We start from the raw sequence: 25,112 nt of genomic DNA, 5'->3' as shown, positions 1-25,112 counted from the left end.
TCGCCAGGGCTTTGAGCGCTCCATGCGCGATGCCACCGCTTCATGCTCTCGTCTGCGGGGCAGCCGCAGAAGATGCATGCGGCTCCTATTCGTGCCAAAATGACAAAATTCGGGGCAAAATTCTTAGGTTGTCGGCGGTGAAAATTCGTTACATTGAGGGTGTCTCCTGCTGCCACTTTGTTACATAGAGGTCGCAAACACATATGCTTCTATGGAGTAAGGGCGGGAAATAGAAAAATGTCGTAATATCGAGGAATTCGTTGTATGAAGGTTCGTTATAGGCAGGTTTAACTGTATTATGAAATTCATTTTGGCATAGTTAGGTTCTGGTAATTCTGGACGAGGCATGCGAACTGTTCATGATGAGGATGTTTTCATAGGTGTGGCCCAAATTGTATAGCATTTTAAATAAGTGTTATAACAAATGTCACGTGCCTTTGAGAATTGTAGAACATGTTTCTATCATTGAGCCCATGTTTATAATGAACACATTGTATATGTCAGAACACTTCCATCATACTTTGCTTTTGACGTTTTGCACTCAACAGAATGATCTTGCATTGCTTTGCTCTGCCTCCCTCTTATCTCATTAATGCCGTATAGATGGCCTTTAAGGGGAGACACTGGTCTCGAAACGAAAAGTTTTATTATTGGAGATATTGTAATGAAATTGGGTGTGTATATGTATTTCTTCCTCCTGTTTTCAAAAATATAATTAGTTTTCATGTACTTCAATTAGTTATCAAATTGTGAGAGCATAAGTGAAATCTAATTAGGTAATTTCTTACGGGTCATTAAGACACTTTCCCTCAGTATTTTTAGGTTCTGTTTAAGATGCAGCTGTAGCCAAAGACCTGCCATGTGGAGCTATGCTATTTATATTGTCACTGAGATATATCATCATATAAGAACTTTCAATTGTATTGACATTGTGTAATCTTGAAATGCAATTAGCTCACATTATTGTTCACAAAATTTCATATGTTCATCTTAGCCACAAAAAAATAGCATAGCTCCACAGTCCTATTTCTTACGAATTCAACGGTATAAAATTTATCAAAATTACCTTACAAAAACATAATGAAAAGATCCGTAAGGCTGGTCAAGTTGGCAAAAAATGTGAAGCTGAGAAAATCGCGTTTGAAGATTGACACGCACTGTATAAATTTCTAAAAGGAACCTTTAACCATAAATTTTATTCACATGTTCCCCATCTGTTTCCCTTCAAAACAAAACAGAAAGTGTCTTGTTCCACCCAAGGAATCATATCTAAAAAAATTTTCCAATGTGCAAGGCATGATCAAAACCCCACCATGACAAGCGGCTGGGGGGTTCTGGAAAAGCCATGGGGTATGAGGCTCAAGCGACTGGCTGCTCATGTCTTTTCAGTCTTTAGGAAGAACCTTCTAGATGTTAGGCAGCATGTTACCCTGGGTAATAGGTTGCTATGCTTGAGAGAATACCTTCAAAGTAGTCCAGGACTGTAATCTTCAGTTGCACCCGTTTTGTGTCTCCTTGCAAGAGTCTTTTTGTGTTGGTGCTCTTCAGATGAGTTGCATTTGCCTTGCGTAAACGCAGAGAGTCTTTTTCTAGGCTGTGGTCCCAGGGCACAGCCGAGACAAAAGTTTGAGTAAACAACATGGTCAATTACAAGGCCAGTGTAGAGCTCAATGATGCAGCCCACACCTATGTGTGAGCTCCGACCTCGCGTCATCCATGAGCCGTCGAACACAACATCGATGTTCCCTATGGGGTTCAGGAAGTCTGTATACAGCTCTTTTATTACTGCCACACTAGCAGCTTCACTTTCAGTCGCTGTGTTTTCGCAGGCTTTCACTAAACTTTTTAGGTGTCCCTGAAACGTCTTGTGGTGCAAGCCTCGGTGCGAAAGGTTCATACACGCACAAAAGTCCGAAAGGGCAGTAACACCTTTGCCTATCATCTGTATCCCCTTCATGGCCCTCATGTTGACTTCGAAGGGAGTGATGGTGGCAGTTCCGCTCACTCTCGGAGAAGAAAATTGCTTCTTCTCGAAATCACAACTGCTGCAAGAAAAAATAAGCTTTACCGCAAGGCCGTACTCCTTGTCCGTTGCCTTCCTCACGCTGAGACTTTTTGCGTCGCATTTGTCGCACTTCGCTTGTGCAAAAAAGTTATTCAAAACTTTCATATCGACGAGCAAAAAATCGGTCCCGGCGTCACCGGTCTGGCACTCCGCGCTTACTCCAAGAAGGTCGAACTTGCGCTGGGTAGCCGACTTTCCAGACAGAACGGTCTTCGTTTGCGCCGATCTCTCAACTCGCTGCGCCTGCTCCGCCGTTGAGTAGTACGCGGCATCAACCCGAAGTGTTTCGCTAGTCGAACTTGGTCCCACGGTGTCGTCAGTTGAAGTTCCCGGCAGGTCCAAAGGGTCCGGCCGCGACTCCAACTCCGCTGCCGACGGTGCACTTGTAGCCGGCGCCTTCTTGTTCCAAGCCCGTTTTTTACGGCTTCCAAAAGCTCGTTGCGTCGATGGTTTCAGACGAGAGTCTCCAGGCATCTCGATCGCGTGGAAAAACTACCGGCACAAAGTAGAGACACGGTCCGTCGAGAAACACGCACGATCGCAAAAGCAGGCGCACACAAACGGACACCCACGGCGGAGAACCAAACACAAAGAAAAAAAAAATGACGTGTCGGTCGCGCCAGCCAATGGGAGACTCGGAAAGGCGCGCTTGAAAAGCGCGCCGCGTGAGAGCCAATCAGTGGCCTGGAAACGACCTTCAGAAAACCCGCGACGGCGGCCGTTCTGCTTGAGCGACGCCATTTTGAGATGGCGCAAAATGTGCACAAAGAAAACAGCTTCAAATCTAGCCCAAGATGGCGGCGCTCGGCCTGCTGCAACGCTCATGGCGCGCGCGGGAAGTTCGAACAAATTTCGTCCTTTTGGGGACATTTTAGTGCTGCCGGGTGCTTTGAAAGCCGATTTTATCGCGTTTCCCGACCGAATTTAGCGTTAGCAATTTGAGAGTAGGTGCTCAGAAGTACAAACGCCTCGAAAATAAGCTTTGCGAAAAATCGATTTTTTGACCATTTTTGACCGTTCCAAGACCCGCGTCTCCCCTTAAGTTACACAAATACATGAATTTGGAAGCTAAAGAAAGAACCTAAGCCCAGCATCACATGAACTCACAAGCCTGCTCATGCACAGATCATGCTGCATTCAGCTGCGCTTCTATGATGTTCTTGTAATCATTCTCAAAAGTAGCGCTGGACCATAGCTTCCTTTATACTTTATCTGGACACACCATTTTGAAATAAGAGACGCTTTGCAGATGCAAAGTTGGAAGCAGTCATGATCGGAATTGCCGCAAATATGGGAACACTGTACGGCCAGCGCAGTGATGTAGGTGAAAATGGAATCGCCGGTATCCTGTCCAGAAAACATGTGTGCCATTAGAGAGGGACAAAAGCAAAGTAGTGTGTTGGCCAGGAGATGAATAGAAGCAATAACTGACACATCCAAACTTGGCATGTGATTCAGCGTCACTCTTCGTTGCTTCTCACGATGGGGTCGACTGTGTCGAGAAATTGGCATTGTTGAATGTGACGTTGTAAGCACATCACTGGAATTTCTTTTATAGCATGGTGTGCTCAGGGTGCACAAATAAGCAATGACCATGTTGCACCTAAACACAGGCATACAAAAAAAAAAAAAGACCTGACGCTGGAAGTTGCAGCTGTCGCTAGACTTGCAAAACATCTCACAACGCAACTTGCAGTATTGAAGGTAACCCAGTGTTGCTTTCTTTATAGTGGATAGGTGGAAAAAATTACAACATAGGAATAAAAGATTTTATTGTGGTAGTTTCATGGATAGAATGCATTGTTTGAAAATGAACTGAAATGTAACAGCAATATGGTGTGCCTGACTGTGGCAAGGTGCTGACATCTGTTGCAGTGACCACTCTGTTGTTGAAACAAGGTTCATTTTCTTCCATGATACAATGGTTCACAATTGTACGTTAAATGTGTAAATGCACATTAGCACAACCAAGGAGCATACTGGTCATGCAGGTGGGCATGATTTTTATGTATATGACACACTGGCATGCCTAGAAGCCACGTCTTCTAGGTATGTGTACAGGCTGTTTGTTGTCGTTTCATTTTGTTTGACAACCTGTTTCGCCATTCATTGATCATAAAAGCACAAAGGTAGAGCGTCACTCTCATGCTAGTCTTGAAATGGGCCTTAAAATTTCACAAATTGCTACTTAATAACAGTGCACTGGAGGTATGCTTGCTCTGGCCATGATGGCACTGTTGACACAAGGATGTTTATTCTACTCAATCACATAGGAAATGTTCCAACAGGAAAGTTCTGATGCTTCCCTCTGATTTTTCTCAGGTGTCGCATTTGAACAAGGCCGAGTGCTCAACACACCGGAGACAGTGCCATTCCGCCTGACACGGGATGTCGTGGATGGCATGGGCATCTGTGGTGTGGAAGGAACTTTCCGTAGGTACGTATGTCTTGCTCAACCATGCTCTCCTGTTGCCAACCAAAGATTTAAGTATTGGCCCAATTGTCCAAAGTCAGCCGAGCTCACAGTGGCATGCATGTTGGCAATTGAACGTAGCTTTCTGTTGGCTTTAGTAAGCCTTGTCTCTGAAGTTCTGAAACATTGATCTGTGGCAACATATTAGGAGGGTCAATATTGCAGCAGGCCTGGTTGTCTGCTGGTGCCTGATGTTCAGTGTTAAACAAGGGCATACACCGTTCATCACACACTGTGCATTGTCTGCTTCTCTTACAGATCTTGCAAGCAACCTTTATCACTGTTTTTCTATAGTTGGGACAGCTGGGCGAGTTCGTGTAGTAACATTATTATAGAATAGTGCCAGGAACATCCCTGCCTACATCCTGTATAATAATAATGTTACTGCTTCTCTCTGGCTGCCCTGCATTTGTTGTGATGCTGGCTTCCTTTCCATTTCGCGTAAATGATCATTTCTGTGACCTCATTTTTACCTTTTAGTTTAAATAGCATTTTCTGTGACCAAGCAACTCGTGACCAAGCAATGACCAAGCAACTCATTTTTGTGCTCACTTTTGGTGTGCTTTTACATTTGTGATCTCTGTCTTGTACCCGGTTTTCCATTTTGTATATGCCTGTCTTAGTCTAATTACATGCCACGCTACAGTCGAATCCCGCCATAACGAATACCACTACAATGAAATTTCCGCCACGACGAATAATTTTCGATTCTCCGTCAGCCACCAGTAGAAAACAATGCGAAAAATGTCTCGTCACAACGAATTTTTTTTGTGGGTATTTCCGCTTGAACGAAGTTCGTGCCACCACATAACGAAGTTTGTGCCACCACATAAGTGCCACCACATAAGGAAAAGGAGCTTGCCTAGGATTGCTGCGAAATTCCGCTACAAACTGGACCATTTCTCATTGCCAGAGCCTTGCGGCCGCATCACAAGGCCCGTGTCTTCATCGGAGACATGCTTTCTGCCACCACACGCACATCCTGGTAAATTTTTCGCCAATGAGATGCTCGGCAACGGATCATCCATCCGCCATGATGCTGCTGCTGGTTTGACGCACGTGCGGGCCGCGAGAGAATCGCTTTTCAAGAACTCCCACCATGTTTTTGACGTAGCACTCAAAACAAAACTACTGCTCGTCGTCACAAGCCCTGTGATTGGGAATGACATCCACGGCGGTTTGAAGGCACTCGCGCGGCCAGCGCGCAACTAGTCCAAGCATAACTACATTCTGCCGCAACCGCTGCGAACACAAATGCGGTCGTGTCGACGCAATCATGGGTGACCACGAAAGTATGTGCGCATCCAACGTACGCGCATCAACTCAAAGCAATGCTGCAGTCAAAACCGCAGTAGACACGATCACAGATAGCAACGACGCAGTTCTGAAGGCACGCACATGGCCAGCGCACACAGATTGAAAACAGAACTGCCGTTTGCCACCACTGCTGCGCAGAAAACCGTGGTCGCTATCGTCGCGATCATTGATAGCGAATACGCTCAAGTACGCAGCTAACACATCGGAAGAAAGATTAAAGGCAGTAAAGTCGTAAAATGGCCCGAAGCGTTTCAGTTTTCCTTTCTCTCGCTTATGACTGTGATAGTGCAGAGCTTCGGCACTTCGTTTTCAGTTAGCCTCACGCGAACTTTGGCACGCTCCGTCGCGGCGCTCGGCACGCTTCGAGGGTAGCCTGCATATCGTATTTGCTTGTGTATAACCCACGTGTATAACTCGCGTATTGACGCAAAGCCACCGTCCTTACATTACCGTGAAGGCAACTTACTTGCGCACTGAAATTCGCGTATAACCCGCACCCCGAGTTTAGCGCTAAGTTTTCTGTATATTTTTGCGTGTTATACACGAAAAAATACATTCACTCGGTGTGCGGCCAAGTACGCCTGAGTTAGCGAGAGTTCAATGCAAAAGATTGGCATGCGCTTACCGGGACCAAAGGACGAGTGATATCATCAGATCTTCCTAACTTTTGTGGTCTACAGATGAAATTTCACTGCAACGAAATTCTGCAATGACGAACTTTTCTGCACGTCCTGTCAATTTCATTGTAGCTGGATTTGACTGTAGTAGTGCCAAAGAAAAGGCAGCAGTTCAGGGAAGATGGAAGCTTGTGGGGAACAATTCGTAAGCGGGGTGTGCTGGAGCCACCATTTCGACAAGTGGACTTGTCTTGAAGAAGACAAGTCCACTTGTCCAAGCTTCGGCTCCACCACATCCCGTTTATTAATTGTTTATCACTAGTAGTGCCAGTGCTTCACCACAAAAGGGTACATTTCTTTTTTTTTTAGCAGATTTTGTCAGTCAAGAAATGCAAAATGCTCTTCTTTATGGTAGTGTGCAGTGCACTCTGAGCAGATACAGAAGAACGGCGATTTGGGCTAGTTGGTTAAAGTGCATTTTTAAAGGTGTTTGCGTCAAAGGCACTTAATTCCATTCCTATTCCATTCGTCCAAGCGTTGTCCCCATTCCATTCCGGGGTCGCGAAAATGTGGAATGAATGCGGAGTCATTCCGATTCCAGAGTGGCAACTCCGCAACACTGGTTGGCTCCTTTGTTGTCGCATGTAGTCGAAGGGGGTAGACTTCTCGTTGTCCTTGGCTAAACGAAGACATTCAATAAAGTTAAATCACTGCAAACCAGTGGTGTTCTTGTCCTTTCCCCAAGCAAGCAAAACCGAGCTACAGCTGAACCCAACAATAACGAAATCAGCGGGGAAACAAAAAATTTCGTTATCGGAAGAATTTCTTTATCATGAAATAATGCAGTACAAATCGGGAAACGGTCAGCAAAGCAAAAATTTAATGCCAAAATTCAGTTAGCTTCCCTTTTCGACTGGTTCCATGTAGTAAACGCACAGATTTCTCTCTGCAACGTTGTATTAACCGACATCGTCATCGTGCGTTCCAAGGAACGCCTGAATTGTTTTGAGGTGTCACTCCCGCCCACCCCATTCCTCTCCGCACTCTGATCATGCACCGCATCCAGGCAACACCGTCCACTAACCTGCTTGAATCCAATCCAATCCTGCTGAGCAGCCGGTCTCTTAGTGCCTGAAATTTGTTGTCAAATTTTTTTCTTTCCCACATAGTGACCGCACCCTAAACAGGGCGCACAGCACCCATTACGATTTTCGAGTTCCTGCGAGCGAAAGAGCAAAAGTATGGCCTTCGAGATCTGTATTTGCAATTCGAACATGATACCTACGACACACGTAGTCAGCAAAAGTAAGGCCTTCAAGGTCTGTGTCTGTTGCCCAGAGCTGTTGCATTGGCGTGGGTTCATCATTGGAAGTGCTTCCATGCCAAGCTTCCCGACGTCAGACTGCCTTTGTGTTCCTCATTTGTGAATTGTCATTGTAATGCACCGGGCTGCGAATGAGATCCAGAAAACTTCTGAGAAAGTCCATGTGCATTGTTTTTGTTTTTTTTTTCTTTTTGTTCTTCTCCGGAAAACTTGGCCGCTGCCGTCTCGAACTTTCATGCCGTTCCTTTGCCAGTAATCTAGAGTTGCTGATGGGGAGGAGCTTGCTCGAAATGTTAAGGTATTTGTGAAAACTGTTTTTAGTGTCACGTTGCTTCAGAGGTCCGGGCGGGGTTTATTGAACGTAGAGCAGCAGGGCTCTTGCCAAACGCCTCGGTTGGGCTCGCTCTCCAGAGGAATAGCATGCGGACTTCTTTCTTTCAGGGCCTATGCCTCTGCCCTTTCATTTCACCCGCTACTAGAGGTGGCAATATATGTATTTTTTGAATTCAGATCAATTCCTACTGCAAGACAAATAAGTAAAGGTCTGCGTTAAATACCTTAATGACACAATCTCCTACAGCACTCTCCAACTGTTATCAGTCTTGCTTAGATTTAGGTCGCTAAAAACAGGTACAACCTTAGAACTGCACAAGTTCTTGACACAGCTTAGGGTTGTCCACACGAAAATGGATAGCATTAAGTGAACTAAAAGTCGCTAAAGTGGTTGCTTGGGCGAGTTGGTACGACATACTTCACATAAAAAAACAGTGCTAAAAAACAGCGGACAAGAGAAAGAAGTCGCCTGTGTCCTTCTTTCTCTTGTCCGCCGTTCTTTAGCGCTGTTTTTTATGTGAATTTAAGTGAACCTCATCCCCTTGGATTTATGCAAATTATCTAAGAAAATGGTAATAGCACTTTCTATGCTAGAGTGTGAAATGTGTACTGCTACGAAAAGTGGCTTTGCCACACCAAAGTGAGACTTCAGCTGCTTGAAAAGGTGCTTCAAGGCTTTCATGATTCAGCCTGTTCAGGTAGATTACTTGAACAGGCAGGTGTGCCTATACAAATAATGGCAATTTAACCTTCAGAGACCAATTCTTACAGAAATACCACCCCAGGTAGCTTTTATAAAGGTGATTTCGTAAAGAAACTGTGAGCACTGCACAGAGATGTCATTAGTTGTGTTTGTAAGGACGGTGCACAACAAAAAATATTTTACATATTGTTCTCTCATTAATGATTTGTTTCGCTTACCAATCCCCAATCCCATTGTGACAACGAAAGTTGGTTGCTGAGGTCTCCTTTATGCATGTCCCTTTCAAGTGCACATTACCAACTCACCCAGGAAGCAGCATGGTTAATATCAAGCGTCATACAGCACTGCTAGGTCACTGCATGAATGTGATCATGGTTGTGCAGATGCTGCGAGCGTACCATGGAGGTGATGCGTGCCTCCCGGGAGCTGCTGGTGACAGTGGTGGAGGTGCTGCTGCACGATCCGCTCTCCTCGTGGACCTTGAGCCCCGAACGTGCAGCAGCGTTGCAGGCCGAGGGCGACGCTCCCACTCGGCGGCCCTCTCCAGAGTTACCCCACAACCAGGGTGAGCCCCCTTAGGCGTCAGAAATTTATTGAAAACTACATAAAAGCATTGGAACAATGTAGGTTTGCTGCAGCGATAGCATTCTCACACAGTGAATATTTTTTTCTTCTAAAGGCAGGTTTCCGATTTCAGTGTGGTTACTTTCAAGAGTTTTAACATGGAAGCACGGACCCAGCTGGTGTCCGCAAAAGCTGCGTCTGTGACCTCTCCTATCGGAACTGACGCCGGCGGCAGTTGGTGGCGCCGGCCGGCATCACCGTGCATAGCATAGGAGAGGGGAATTCCCACAGCAGAAGTCCTGACTTGAAGAGAAGGAAAGTGCATAGGAATAAATGGCATACCGCATAAGCGCACTGAAATCTGCAAAATGTGGCCACTGACGTAGCATCTGCGAAGAGAGCGCACCCTTGCCCGCCTTAACAGTCAGCCCTAAAGACAACTCAACAACAGCACTTTGCAGCACCCCTCTGTAACAACAGCCTAGCCAGAAGAAATGCTTTCATGTTTTCATCTCAAAAGAATGTGCTTAAGGATCCCGTGCAACTTGTCTGTCGTGATCAGTTCTGTTTCTTTTCAGCAGACACCAAGTAAGGTTAATCATTCAACAGAAACACTTCCCGCCATTTTATTACGAACGTCTACGTAAAGTGTTCACTTAGATTTTGTTGCTTCCTCGTCACGGGAAGTTCTGGTCTGGCATAACACAGCCACTACATCCTCTGCACACCGAGCGCTAGGTTTCGAAATCACCATGAAAATTTGATGAAGAATATCTCAAATTGCATACAACTTTGGTGATCTCTGAGAAATGGGCATGCCATAAAACTATGACAGCCTACAACTTTCCCATATAATTAACTACCCTCAAGTGAATAATTAATAAATTAACCACTTTTTGTAATTAATTACTTCAATGTCACTTTAGCTGCAGAGAAGTATTTCTGCTTTGACATAGAGTTTGTGTGTGAATATGACAGGAGCCTGACTGTCAAAGAATTTTAATAAAAAATCTGTATCGGCTGAAAAAGGCTACCTGTATATCTTAGTTCACTATACTATGAAGCCTATTGCTTTCCCAATCACAGGTGGCCTGTGACAATTGAAACTCTGGCGCATGCATAAAGTGAAAGTTGAGGGCAGCTGGCAGCCTTTGCAAGTGCACCATAAAACATTTTTTCAAGACGGGGACATGAAGGTCAAAGCTGTTCAGTGGCTGTGATCGCTCCCTCATTTGTTCTGTGCTTCCCTGCTGAGGGATACCAACCTGGTGTGTCACTCTATGAAGCTGACTAGCTGCATAGCCTCATGCTCCTTCTTCTGCTGGCTGAGTCCGAGTCCCTGTATGGGTGACTCATGTGCTGGCTGGTAGCTGCTCGCACTGGATCAACATGGTCTTAGTGCCGCATCTACTCCTTTGCGTCGCAGTCCTCTGAACCGCTCAAGTATATCAACACTGCACCTCCTAGAAGAAACCCTCATCGGGCAAGCAGTTCCACACTTCCACAGCCTATGTACTTGACCAGGCCTTCACCTTGCACAGCAGCTTGGCTGCCAGTTGCTGGACCGGAGTGCATGGCACTATCATCACTCACACCAGGCCGTTGCGTCATACCTCAAAAAGGCTGTACTAACATGTTGCAATCTGTATCACGTGCCACCTGACCTCAAAGTGTTTCGGACCCTGTTGGTATGAGCTTCCAAAATGGCACAGGCTGCAGACTGTCTTGAAACAAAAGCTTCAAGAAAGCTCGAACCAGTGGCAGCAGCACAGGGGGTCACAGGGCGACTGAAGCAGCTTTTGTTTCAAACCATCGAAGAGCATGTATATTCTGCTGCAGGTGACAACCGGCTGGCGCGGCGCATGCTGCTGCGGCTGGAGCAGAAGCTGCAGGGCCTGGAGGAGGGGGCACCCCTGAGTGTGGCAGGGCAGGTGAACCTGCTCATCCAGCAGGCCCAGGACCCACACAACCTGAGCCGCCTGTTTCCCGGCTGGCAGCCCTACGTGTGACCGATGAGCGTGCTGGTTCGTCAAATCTGTCAAGGTGCGTGTGCTTACATACTGTACTTACCCAATTATAACGCGCACCTTTTTTCAGAAAAGACGGGTCTTAAAAGTCGCATGCATGTTCGAACCAGGTACAAACCGAAACTGGCTCCCATCACAGCATGTTGTCATGTTGCTGGAAACCGTGGCACCACGCTCTTTTGTTTTTTACATTGCAGGTGTGTGATGTTTTCTATGTCGTTGTCTTTGCCAAGTTAAACCCGCACAGTGTTTTGCCTGAGAGGATATGTTGTCAAACGGACACAGCAGCCTTGAAGACGCATCGCGTCCATGTTGAGAATAGCCCTAAGCATGAATTTTTTCTGTATACAGAAGGTAGTGGCAACAGGGAGACAGCCCCGTACTTTTGGCAAGCTGGAGACATGAAGTGTTGCTCAGGCACGGACTTTATTAGGTCACATTGTGTCCATAGACATCACGCTCTTCAACTCTGCAAAACACAAGGCTGTTGTCGAATTCCCTAAACCCACATCACTGAAGCGTTTTTGGAACTTCATTCGGCTTTGGTCCTATTTTCAACAGTAAAAAAATTATCCGAGATCAACAGTGTTGCAAATCTCGCACACGAGTGCGAAAATTCTGAAATTTCTTATGTTATCTCGCAGGGTGTTCCAGCCGTAGAGATCATTCCAGAGCTGCCATCGTCATCAGTTGCTCACTTTTGATGCTTGAGCTCACTTGAACAATGGCAGCAGGTGGCTGCATTTCTGACACTTCCACTTCCTCCAGTGCTGAAATCCTGTTTGTTACCTGTGCTTTTACTGCAAGGCTCATGTGAAGCGATCCTGTTGCTTAGCCTTATGGTGGTTGCCAGATATATTTTGGAAAGTGCCAGAGGCCAGCATCTCCGATAAGTTCAAGTAAGACGTAGTTACAGCTCACAAGTGCCTCAAGTTTAATTAATACTGTTATTCCGTGAATACATGGAACAAGTTATTTTGTTTCTCTTTTTTGTGTGTGTGTGTGTATGTGAAAATTATCTTGCTTGCAAAAGCACATTTCAATGTATGATATTCAAAACGAAGCTCCAAGTTTTCTTTTGTTCCACTTTTGAGCCTTTGCTGCAGAGTGAATCTGAGATGCAGAATGTGCTGCGTATGACACGAAGAGTTGAGCAAGAAGTGGTGTTGTTGAAAGCTATATGACGGCAAGTCTTCAGCATGAATCTGATATGTAGGTCGCTGGTACATTAATGTCCTGCATAGCACAATTGGTGAATCGGAACCATGATGCGTATCCATAAACGTGCAAGTTTGCACTCAAGAGCATGCTGTGCCATATTGCATGTAATGTAAAACACTGGATGTGGATCTGTGTGTCTCGTTGTTTGTTTACACTGTAACCCTGCCATTTTTAAATTCTTCTTGGGTTCCCCTTACAATTACACCTGTCATTCATATTTCATGTAGTAAGTACGTTACCACTTTCCAACTTGAGTGCACCGACTGCAGCATCTCGTTTTCTCAATATTTTCCTATTGTGCTGCAAATGCCACCAGAGAGTGGATTGGTACTGCATTCTGTCGAGTCAGTTCTTGTGATTTATTGCATTTATTTGTCTAGTCTCTTGGCATATGTTACGTTCATGTTTCTAATGCAAGCCATTCTTGCTGTGGTTTAATTCCCAACTTTTAACATTCCTGTGTATTACAGCCTCCAGGGGTGCATGCAAGAGACTTCTCCTTAGCACAGATAGCTTCAGTTTGAACTGGCTTTGCGGATGTTGTAGTTCTTTTTTGCAACAAACTATCTGAGTGTTATGTTGTTGTTTTTTCAAGTTCTCAGGAATATGGCCACCTGTGGAATAGCGCACAACTATGTTTTAGGGCACAATATTTCCTTCTACAAAACATCCCCTACCCTGCCATAATGTGTGCCATGTTGTCACCCCCTGCATGTTGCAACTTTGGGTCACAGATGTTTAGCTTATCCAAACGACAACTTAGCAGCTTCGTAGAAACATGTTGCAGTTCAGTAGTCTTGTAGCCATGCAAACTTTTAGTAATGGCTGTTGTTTGAATTGCATAGTTGTTGTTCACGCATAGAGTCTCACAAGCATTTATTTTTTTGTTTTGCAATTATTGCTATAATCTCTGCCGCCTGCTACCAAAGTAAACCATTTGTTTACTTGCTAAATTTCTTCATTCGCTTTCATAATGCACTTCTACTCGTCCATTTTACAAGTGCATTTTACAATTCCCTGTAAAACCACTATTTCTCTTGTGTTCATCAAGGTCATCAAAATGGTCATTTTGTACCTGTTTAACATGCTAAGGCTCTTCTTACTTAACATTGTATTTAGGGAATTTATCGTAATGCTGCATTTATTTGGTATTTCTGTGTTTGAAAATGTGAATTAGTGATCTGCAACATTTATGTGAGTCACTGTGAATTTTATTGCATTCTAATTGCCACTTAGAACTGGCAACAGATTTCAATCAGGTCTCTCTCTCTCTCTCCTTTTTTTTTTCCCCTCGAATTGCTGAAGAAACAGCCCCTAGCTGCAACTACCTCAACAATTCTTTTTAGGTACGGGTTTCAGTATTATTTTATCAACCTAAGACATGTGAATTTTTTTCACTAGTTTAGTCTAATTTTTATCACAAACTTCACACAGTTCATCCACTACTACAGGTTATTCTCAGGTTTCATGCAGCTACGAAATTGCACCGGACTCTGGTGCACTTTCAAACTTGTTATTAGGTGCAACACCCTGTGTATGGGAGGAGCGGGCCTCTTTCAATACGCTCCATTATGCATTTCTATACAACTTCTCAGGATATGTATTACAGGTAGCCCTATTTATTTAAATATCTTTGGGAACAATTTGTCTCAAAACAATATCAAATATGCAAGCGAATATGCTTAGCCTTCTGTGAGAAATGGGCATGACAAATGGGTTCACTGGTGTTGGTTGTTTCATGGTGTTTGCACACTGCATGTATTGAGCATATCTTCCAGGCAAACAGATCATGAAATTGGAAAAGTGAGGCCTTTAGATTTTTCGTTAATACCGTGCTTTCATTCGATACCTACAGACGTGTCGGGAAAAGGTCAACTTGCAACTAGGGCATTAATGATTTTTACCCTGTCCCAAAAGTGCTGCGTGGTGTGATATGAATTTTGTTGCATTTTCTTTGTGATGAGTAAGCAGTGTTAACAATTCATATTGGAACAGCTACACTCTGTTTGCATTAGCAGTTGTAAAGTGTGACCACAGATGTGTTAACTGCTCTTTGCTACAATTTGTTAACACTCTCGCGCATTTTCTTTCTTCTTCTTTTTTTTTTTTTTTTTTTTTTTTTGTAACCAGCTCTTCAGCTATGTACACTGTATATGTTTAGCAAACTGTCTGAATAAAGATTTTCCAGCATCTGGCTCAAAATGTCATTTCATGTTGACCCCTGCGTCTACTGCATAGTTGGCCCACCCTTTACCTAGTGCCTTATAATAATAATTGTTGGGGTTTAATGTCCCAAAACCTTCGCAGATGAATTCTTTGTCACAATGGGCATATATCAGCAGACTCCAAACTATTCGAGCTTGGCTCTGCTGCCATGGAGTGCAGCCTTCTGCAACTATAATACAAAAATACTCTCATCCCCCACCTGATACTAAAAGTGCAGGTTTGTTAAGCTAACTATTTTTCACTGAATTTTGTTATTCTATCCATCAATCAGCTCCTAGCCATCGAGATAGCTATGCCCATCCATACCTCGAAGGTCTCGTGAATTGTTCACAACATTTACAAGTATGGGCTTGCTCTGTGGTATTAAGAGTGCAGTCTGATATGTTACAAAAACATAATTTTATTTTGCATCCTAAAAAAAAGAGACAGCATAGAGTTCCCAAAATTTCATACTTAAAATAAAATGTGATGGTACCTGCACCAACCTCTGGCATCTGGTACCAGTGCCAGATGCCACGAAACTTGCTTCAAGCGAGTTCATTCTGACAACTTCCTGAAGCAGGCCACGTGAGCTACAGCAAAGTCAATCAAAAACTCACTGTGATCTAAAAATTCAACAGGACTTGTCAGTTTATGCTGTACCAACTTTGCTGGTGATGATGTGCCGCATCCCTACAGGGTCATCTGCGGAAGCAGGCATTTGGGGAGTTATGTCACTGAAATACATAGCTGCACTGTGTCCATGGAGATGGGGATCTTAGGGGTTAATCTGAGGCCAGGTGTTTGGACATGACGATTTTGTTGTCGTCTGTAGAAGAAATTCAGGCACAAGGAGAGCATCGTTATGTGTCCGATGCGACTTCCTTTCTAGATTTGTATATTGTTTGGACTCAGAAATGCCATAAATTCTAGGTTGCAGAATTGATTTTTATGAAAATTGTCACAATAATTTCTGTATATATATAATTTACAACCATCAGCACCCATCACCCAATCATCCTTCGTTCATTTTTTTTTGAAAAGCCCAGGGACCAGTGCTTATTTCTGGAGCTTTTAACCCTCTCAGACGCCACCTATGAAGAACTGTCTATAAATGCGTCAAATCGATACAATGTTATTTCAAGGCACTTGATATTATATTGCAGCAAGAATAATGTCATAATAAGTTCATGTATGTGTGTTATAGAAATCATTTCTAATTACCTTGTAATTAAATATTTATTCTGAAGCCATTCATGATCTGTTTTTGCATAAATAGAATGAAATCTCGGGCTAGAAATATAGTGCAAACTCATTTTTGATTATGTCCATGTTGAACAAAAATAATTATACTTTTGATGTGGGTCGCGGGAAGCAGCACGTCGAACGACTCATCAAATATGGTGGTGCCTTCAGCAAAGTGATCACATGCAACAGTACGCTGCAAAAGGGAGTTAAATGAAGACAAATTTATTATGCAGGAGGTTTAATTCATCCAAAGCTCAATGCATCATGCTCTTTCCTAGCCCCTGGTCGATACAAATAGCAAATACCATAGGTCGGAAAAAAAAATGTGGCGCTCACTCAGACTCACTCATAAAATATAGTTTGCCCTTAGGGCTCACTCGGACTCAGACTCACCAAAAGCTTTCCCATCCGGACTCACTTGGACTCAGACTCACTAAAATTTTTCTCAAGCCTACTCACTCGTACTCAAACTCACCAAAAGATTACTCACTCAGACTCGTGTCTCGATCTTTGTCCGAGTAAGTTTGAGTGAGTCGACTCATGAGTCTATTAGCGTATAATTAACTTTTTAACACCAATATCTCACATAAATGGTGCTCTACTTGGTGTGTTTTGATCTCGTACCTTCAAATACGAGTTATCAATTGTTAAAATCTAGTAGTAGAACCCCGCTGATACGTTTTTGAAGGGACCGTAGGAAATAAACGTAAGAGACGGGAAACGTAAGAGCCGAAAAACAGGAAAAACGGCAAAATATTTAGTGGTACAGAATTTTATTTCAATTCTTACGAGCAGCATGAAAAGTGGCGCGCTCAGCCGCGATCTAGTCGATGGATAGAAACGCGGAGCTTAGGACGGCCTCATCCACAGAAATGTAATCAACGTACGTGATTTTTTTAACACCAACAGCTGTAGGCATGAAAGAACTAAGCACACGCAATCACGACCGGCGCGGCGAGTCCGAACGCGAACCGCACTCACGACCATGCGAGCTCCAACCAGCTCGAACTCCTCCCGCTCTCCGACAAATAACGATGATGATGAGTCTACGCCAACGCGATGGCACAAGTGAATGCCAATCTCGAAGGCCTTGCTTTCGCAAGCAATTACGTCATACACGCCATGTTTGTGCAATACAAATCTCAAAGGCTATGTTTTTGTCGATAGTAAATGCCAATCTCGAAGGCCTTGCTTTCACGAGCAGTTACGTCATAGACGCCATCTTTGCAACTTGAATCTCGAAGGCCATGCTTTTGTTTGCATCAATTGAAAGGTTCCGTTGCTTGCGCCTCTCATGCGGCTAATATTACGGTCAAACGAGGCCAAGCTGCGTGAAAATGCACCATGGCGGCTCTCTTTGGTAGTCACTCGGTCGGCTCCGAGCGCACTTCGCGACGTATCATACGGGAACGGTCCGACAGTTACGACGTAACAGCGGGGTTCCCAATACATTGTATCCTATGGGAGCTATGCCGGGACCGGCGGAAAACGACGTAGCAGCCGGGAAAACGCAGCAGTGAGGAACGTAACAGTGGGGTTCTACTTAATACATTTTTATTGAAAGAGAGGACTCTCGTGAGGTATTTTTATCACAAACTTCTTGTGAAAAATTTTGCCGGAAAAAAAGGTTGAACACCCCCTCCCCCCTCCTTAACCCATGCCTCTGATCAATACATCATGAGATGGCGTATGAACGCTATTGCTTTGAACTATGCATGAGTAGACGTGAGTATAAACGTGAGCCTACATAAGGCTGAGAGTAATGCTGAAGTTGAGTAGATAGGACCATAGGTCGGCAAAAAAGAGTAGAGCTCACTCATACTCACTCAATAAATATATTTTGTGCATGGCCTTACTTGGACTCAGACTCACCGGAATTTTCCTCATCCGGACTCGGACTCGCTAAAGTATTACTCACTCGGACTCAGACTCATGAAAATATTACTCAACCTGACTCACGGCTCAATGCGAGTCTGAGCGAGTTTGCCAACCTATTGCAAAAACAAGCGGTGTACACAACTGTGTACATAGCGTCTCAATGCACACAATGCTACATGGAGGAGCACTCACACGGACTTTTGTGGGAGATCACTCAAAACAGCAGTCGATAGAAATGGCCCTGTTATACTGAATGATAGAACATCGATCATTCATTCCCAGCCGGTCCACTGCAGGACGAAGGCCTGTCCCAATGTTTATTCTATCCTGTGCGAGATGATTCCATTTCATTCCTGCGAACTTCTTAATTTCATCACTCCATCTAACTCTCTGCCTTCATCGACTGCATTTCCCATCCCTTGGTAACCATTCGATTGCTCTTGCCGTCCACTGGTCTGTTCTACGTATTAAGTCGCCAGACCAGGCCCATTTCTTTTGTTTGATGTCTGGGATATCTGCAACCGCTGTTCGTTCCCCGACTCATTGTGCCGTCCTTCAAACTTAATGTTAGTCCTATCATTTCACGTTCCATTGCGCGCTGCATGGTCCCCAATTTTTTTCTCTCTAGTTGTTTCGTTATACTCAGCTCCGTATGTTAGATCATCTTTACATGTGAAGTAACCCACGGAGATAAGGCACAGAAGGAAGACACGGTTGTCCTGTTTATTCGTGTCTTCCTTTTGGGCCTTGTCTCTGTTCACACGTAAAGGTGAACTGTGACCAACTCGCCCAACTATCAACTTTACTGAGCCCCACATCTTAGAACTGACAGTATGCAGTGATTGTATACTTTTTGCTTTTATGACAGAGGCAGATTTCCTGACGTTATTTGAGAGTGCCTACCGAATGAGCTCCAGTCTATTCTTATTCTTCAGTGAATTTCCTTTTCATGATTACCGTAAAATCCCGAGCATGCGCCCCACTCCCTTTCTCGGGAGATTTGAAATATGTGTCCCCTTCTCCCCTCCCGCCATTATCAGTTACGTTCTCCGTTTTTATTCGCCCGACAAGGGCGAATAAAAACAGTGAATGCATCTGTATTTCATAAAAAATTTTATCAGAAGCATGGGTGTGCATTCTTTATTCTTAGCAGCCCTTCCGCCACAATCTTGAATTTTGATCCGTGACCAAACTAGGGCCCCCCTCCAAATCTTGTCGGATTATCTTTCACCATAGGGGGGGGGGGTGCTTGCTCTCTTTCGCCAGGCTATTCAGCGTTATCTTTGTCTTCATGATATCAATTTTTAGGCCTGCATTAATATTTTTCGGTTTAGCTCCTCAATGATTTTTTTGCAATTTGTTGCTACGATTTCTGAAGATTGCTACGTCATCTGCAAATCATAGGTTGCCGACACATTCTACGTTAACTTTGATTCCTGCTTCTTCCCAGTATAGCTGTTTAAATACTTCCAAGCATGTAGTGAACAACATGGGGATATTGTATCTCCTTGTCCGACTCCTTTTATTAGCCTAATTTTATTGCTTTCTTTTTTGTGTGTGTGTGTGAAAGTAAAGTAGTCTTTGGATTTCGGCTAAGATATTGACACAAGTTTTAAGCAATCCTACCTTATGCTTAGTAGCGACATCCAAAGAAATTCAGCCAGTTGTCATCCATAAAAGTTAGCTAGAGTAGTACATAAATGAAGAGTGACAGTGATCATAAGAAATAAGAGAAAAACTGTCTTAAACTTTATTTTGTTCAATATTATAATACTGAAAACAACCCACAAAACATGGTGCACTGACAATACAACCCACGGGGTGTACTAGAAATGCTTTCGAGTGTGCTTCTTTCTTATCTTTGTTGCTAGTTAGATGGTAAAATGTGATCATACCTGCTTGCAAAGCTCCCGTGTTCAACTTGGTAATTGTTTGCAGAGCTTGACAAGGATCACAGCATGCATATCTTTGCACATGTGCCATCTTAACACATCCCTGCAAGTGCAGGTTGCATTATGCATGCAAACCCTGCAGCCTCTGCACACTAGCTCGCATGTTTTGTTGCACCTTTTGTTTGCAGGGCATGTAACAGTGTAAAAAAAGGTGCGAAGGGTTTCAAGGGGCAAATGAAACTAATGTTCAAAAGAGCTGGGCTAGTTGGTATGGTTGCATAGTAATGACTCGAGCAGCGCGAAGTAAAAATGAGAGACACAAGGACACAGGACAAGCGCCGACTGTTAAAAAACATTTATTGCTTAAAACCATGCCTAAATAACATCAGCCGCACACAACGTGCACATGAGGGTCCAGTTAAAAAAACACATGAATTCTTTTATTTTCTTGCGGGGTCTTGTCAATAGCAGCAGCACATGGGTCGGTGCCAGATGCATCGGTGTAAGCATTTGAAATAGCAAAAAGACAACAGACATAACTAAATCTCTTGAAGCTGTGCTGCCTTAGCATGAACGTTGAGAGTGTTTCAGGGAGGATGCATTATGTTCATTAGTCAACGTACTGCACTGAATGGAATGTCCTTATCTGCTGTGTAAAATTACCCGACATGAAGTGTGGGTCCGATCTTTCTGCAAGAGCTTGACATATTCTTGGGTCATGTGAGGCTATAGTAAAGTTAATTACATCTCCCAGATCTTGATTCATCTGCGATGCAGCCATCTTTGGTAGCGTTACCATCTAGACTCTGGCAGAATGCATAAGTCCAGGTCTACGTCAATTCAGAAGTTGTTTAGTCTTTTGTCAATTTCGACATCTTTCTGTTCACCAATGTTTTGCTCACTGCTATGTGCTATTGCAGCAAGTGGCAAATGTTCTTTCATATCTCTAGAATATGCTGGAAGGTTGAGAAAGAAATTATCATGCTCACTGAGTTTTTCGTGAAGTTCAGTTGTGCCAAACTGTTCTAGTACATCTGCAGCTCCCTTTGAAAGTTCCAATAGCTGTGCATACGCATATATGTATCTAGCCTCACTGCTACTGCGCTTTGGCTTTGTCTTTTTTGCCATGCTTGTTAAAGTTTGTCCAGTGACACATAAGTCTGCTTAAAAGCAGATTTCAGCCGGCACTTCGACATAGAACTTTCATCAAAATGTTCCTCATTTTGTTCTAATCTGGCTGCATGGTTATACCTGCAAGGCAGCTTGTACTGCATGTTAAATGCACGTGTGCATGTCCTCGTTTTATCACTGACATCACAAAATTTTTGCCAATGACAACAATGCTATTTTCCATCTGAGACTAAACATTTTCGTGGATTTTTCATATACAACTCACATTCTTTACATAGCAATGTCTCAGCATGTTCTGTACATTTTGCCGATGCTTCCATGTACACTGTCCCAGTCTTACCGGTGTCGACACAAATTTTTGTCTCTCTCTACACTGGGAATAGCTGAGTGCAAGAGCATCGTGGGTTATGGTTTTCACAGTAGGGCTGTGCAGTGCACTGCAGCACAAACTTGCAATCTTGCATCCTGTCCCATTGAAGTGTTGATTGGACCGAATATTCTGACTTCTTGGATTTGTGTGCCCTGCATAGAAACAGACAAACTTAACTCTGATATCTGAAGTCTGCTTCATTTATATATTTGTCAGTGTCAACGAATCTTTGACCTCTGATTTTGAGATACACATGGGGTGGCACCTTCCGTTGCTCATAGCTAGCCCTAAACTTTCTACCAAGATAAAAATTTGCCACATCTGCACATATATGGCTTTGCGATAACTTGGCAAACTTACTGTTGCTGCTCCTTTGATTACATTTTGCTTTCTTGCTACCATGCACTGTGAACTACCCAAGCTCAATGTGGTAGGGGACTGGAGAACATGGCATTTACTGGCTCGCTGCCCTCAGCTAAGGCTGCAAGTGAACTGTGAGCTGCTGCTTTGTCTGGCACGCCTGTAGAAGGTGGTGCGACAGCATAATGTTCAGGTAGCCTATAGACAACAGCAGCTGAAGCCTGTGAGAGAGTACTGGTATTATCCTTCCAAACCTGATCATGCTTCCCATTACTGCCACATTCTATGCAAATTCTTTTAATCTCAACGCTCAAAGCAGATGTATGAGGCACAATTTCACACACCCTGTGATGCATGTGCAGACCACCAACAAGCTCGGGAGCAGATGCACATTCTTTTTTTGTTCGGCAACTCCATAGTCCTGCTCCTTGCAATCGGAACATTCGGTAATGCTGCTTGGTGCTGTTATTTCACTTTTTCCCTCTGCATGTTTGTCACCACAAGGCATGAAAGAGCTGTAGGATGCTGTGTTACTGCCCTTGTTCAGCACTTTGGCTTCTCACTGGGGGCTCACTTTGGGTGCTACACAGCAAGTGTAACAATTAAGCATCAGGTGGGCCAGAAGCTGAAATACACAGGAATGCATTTACTGTCATACTGCTTGAAAATAATATGAAAAAGTCTTTGGGCACTGATGAATGTACAGAGATAAAGAAGTTTGATTATAAACTGCCCAGTAAAGTTTTTATTTCATATGCAAGACATTCAAATCACACCTCTGTACCCATGCGCTGCTTCAGAGACAAGAAATCAGACATCCAATTTTAAACATACTGCCACATTACTTGAAGATGTAAGTCATAAATTTTTCTTGAATTTTGTACGAAATAAGCTATGAACTCATATTCATGATCAAAGCTAGCTAAACTATATACCAAGATCATGGATCCAGTTCCTACATAGTGCCAGTTGTTTTTCAAGCAGTACTGGTGCCAGCCGCACTGGGAAATTACTTATACTTGTAGTAAATAGAACCACTTGGAAAATAAAGTCCAATAAAAATAGTCTTTCTCTAATAAGCAAAAGCCAACTTTTGTTAGAATTTTTTTTTCAGCAAGTTCACTTAACAGCACTCACTCTATATATTTGTGTTCGACCTATTTTTGGGTAAGTACAGAAACGAAGGGCATCATTAGGCAATTGCCACGTGAGGCTTTTACGACCCAGGCATACTGTCCTCTGAGAGGCTCCATCTTTATTTCCTTGTGAGTGAAATATGTTTCCTTATGAGTCCAAATTATAATATGATGCTATAATATGTATGCAGTTCAAGTGTACTATCAATCAAGCCAATCGAGACCAAAAGGCCATGAAGTGAGCAACTTGTGAGTTGTAGTGATGTTTAGTGACAGTGGCAAACTCAGTTTATATGCTTCAAGCAAATGACTGTTGTCCAAAGGTCATTCCCATCCCCAAACCCTTCCCATTAAACAAAACAAGAACACCTTTGCTACAGGTAAGAACCTTCGGCTCGTTGCCAGAAACTATACATAGCAGTTCAGCATTTCTGTTGGAGAGAGTGTTAATTCACTGCAGTGCCGACCTACAGCATCCGTGTTTCTTAATTACGTGCGTCCACGATGCTCTAACATGGTCTAGATGGTTTCCTTAACTATTTGCACATGTAATCATTGAAAGCAAGTAATAAACGCAGTGGTGAGTTGGCAACTGTCAGGTGGCCAATAGGTGCGCCCAAGTATCGTCGCTGCAAATAAGGTGAGGTCCTCATTCACGGCAAAACATTTCGTTGACATAATGCTTTGTGCACCATAGCTTGCTAGAACCCTACATGACAGGTACCAGGGCTGCATCAAACGTGATGTCAACCCGGCAGACTTCTTCCTGTTCCGTTCCCAAAGCTCAATAGAAGCCGGAAATGTCACCGTTTCGACGGTGTTCCCGCCATCCAACAGGCTGTCACAGTCTTTGTAAAAGATCACAGCAGCTGACTTTCAGAGAGCCTTTGCAGCGTAGGAATCGCGCTAGAGTCGGTGTATCCACGCTCAAGGAAACTATTTTGAAGAATTTAAATGGTATGTACCGATCAGATCAATAAATTATTTTTACCAGGCCCAGCCTCATTACTTTACGGACAGACCCTGTATATATATGCTCCACTGCACTTCACTGCGCATACTTCACCGCATAACACGACTGCATTGCGGCAATGCTGACTATGTAAATCCCGTCCAGGTGACGGCAGTTTACGCTTCCAGCAGCAAATATCCATTTTCCTCCCTTCCTTACTTTCTTTATTCATTTATATGCCAAATTTTTGTAACAGCTAGCTCAAGGATTGGGCAATCGTCGGGACGGCGCCCGTTTCTGTCCGGTCGCTGTAAGCTAAGATGAAGCGTAAACAACTCGCCCAAACGTCAGCTCTGTTACAAAGCCCACCTGATCCGACCCTAAAATGTACTAGAATATTCTAGTGCACTTTAAAGGGACACTAAAGGCAAATATTAAGTCGACGTTGATTGCTGAAATAGCGGTCCAGAAACCTCGTAGCGCTGCTTTTGTGCCAAGGAAGTGCTTATTTTGAAATAAAATCACGTTTTTAGTGGTCCGCATCGCGTTAGCGCGCTTCAAATCTCCCGCCTGAAAATACGACTCTCATACGTCACTGCTGCCGTGCCCAACGTTGCCCGCTTTTACTGCGCGGCCGCCGACACTAGTAGCAGCCGAGCGGATGTAGCGGGACCCACAGTAGCAACAACGGCGCTGCGGCAAAGACTTGCTCGGATGGGCACATTGAAAGCCGTCACCAAGTTGCGGTTGGTCTCGTAATCCTCAGTACGAAAGTGCAGCGAGCACACACGCAGACTGTTTAGCACACTGGCGCAATGGCATGACACTAAGCCACTTCGAGCGTAAGTGTTCATTCCGCGGCACATAGTGAAAAGACACACCGGTTTCCTTGCTGCAGCACTGGCGTTGTGCACCATTCGGGCATCCGGCAATATCACACGCATGCGGCATTATGTCGAACTTTCTGTCAGAGCGACTTTCACGAGCGCGCAAAACACGCACGGCAGTGCGCGATCCCGAAACTACCACTGAGACGGGCGAGGCACAGTTCGGCGAAAACGGAACCTTTGAACCAGAACCACACGCGCCGTTCCCCATGGCAACGCCACGGAGGTTTTGTTTTCCATGAATCAAGCGGAAACGAACAAACAGCATTTTATTACGTCTTTTGATGCTCGGAATGTTCTTTTTTTACTGCTGCTAGCTTGATTACTAGTGATTTATTGTAGGCCGACTTCCCTACGTCATCGGGATCACTTCGAAAATGTCCCACTCATGGCGCTCATCATGTGATAT

At 44.0% G+C, this 25,112-nt stretch overlaps 1 protein-coding gene across 1 annotated transcript in view; it reads left to right on the top strand.

Moving 5' to 3' along the window:
* LOC119397205 (serine-protein kinase ATM-like) overlaps positions 1-14,834 on the top strand; it is a 273,224-nt gene extending 258,390 nt beyond the window's left edge. Inside the window, exons 58-61 of the mRNA XM_049416492.1 lie at positions 4,388-4,502; positions 9,216-9,397; positions 11,236-11,439; positions 12,068-14,834. Coding sequence (XP_049272449.1) covers positions 4,388-4,502; positions 9,216-9,397; positions 11,236-11,405 — 467 coding nt within the window. The 3' untranslated portion in view covers positions 11,406-11,439; positions 12,068-14,834. The remainder of the gene's footprint in view (positions 1-4,387; positions 4,503-9,215; positions 9,398-11,235; positions 11,440-12,067) is intronic.
* The last annotated feature ends 10,278 nt before the right edge of the window (positions 14,835-25,112 follow it).

The sequence above is a fragment of the Rhipicephalus sanguineus genome, chromosome 6 (genome assembly GCF_013339695.2).
Source record: "Rhipicephalus sanguineus isolate Rsan-2018 chromosome 6, BIME_Rsan_1.4, whole genome shotgun sequence".
Lineage (NCBI taxonomy): Eukaryota > Metazoa > Arthropoda > Arachnida > Ixodida > Ixodidae > Rhipicephalus > Rhipicephalus sanguineus.
The sequence above is the reverse complement of the archived record's forward strand: the minus strand, read 5'-3'. Positions and strand labels throughout refer to the sequence as shown.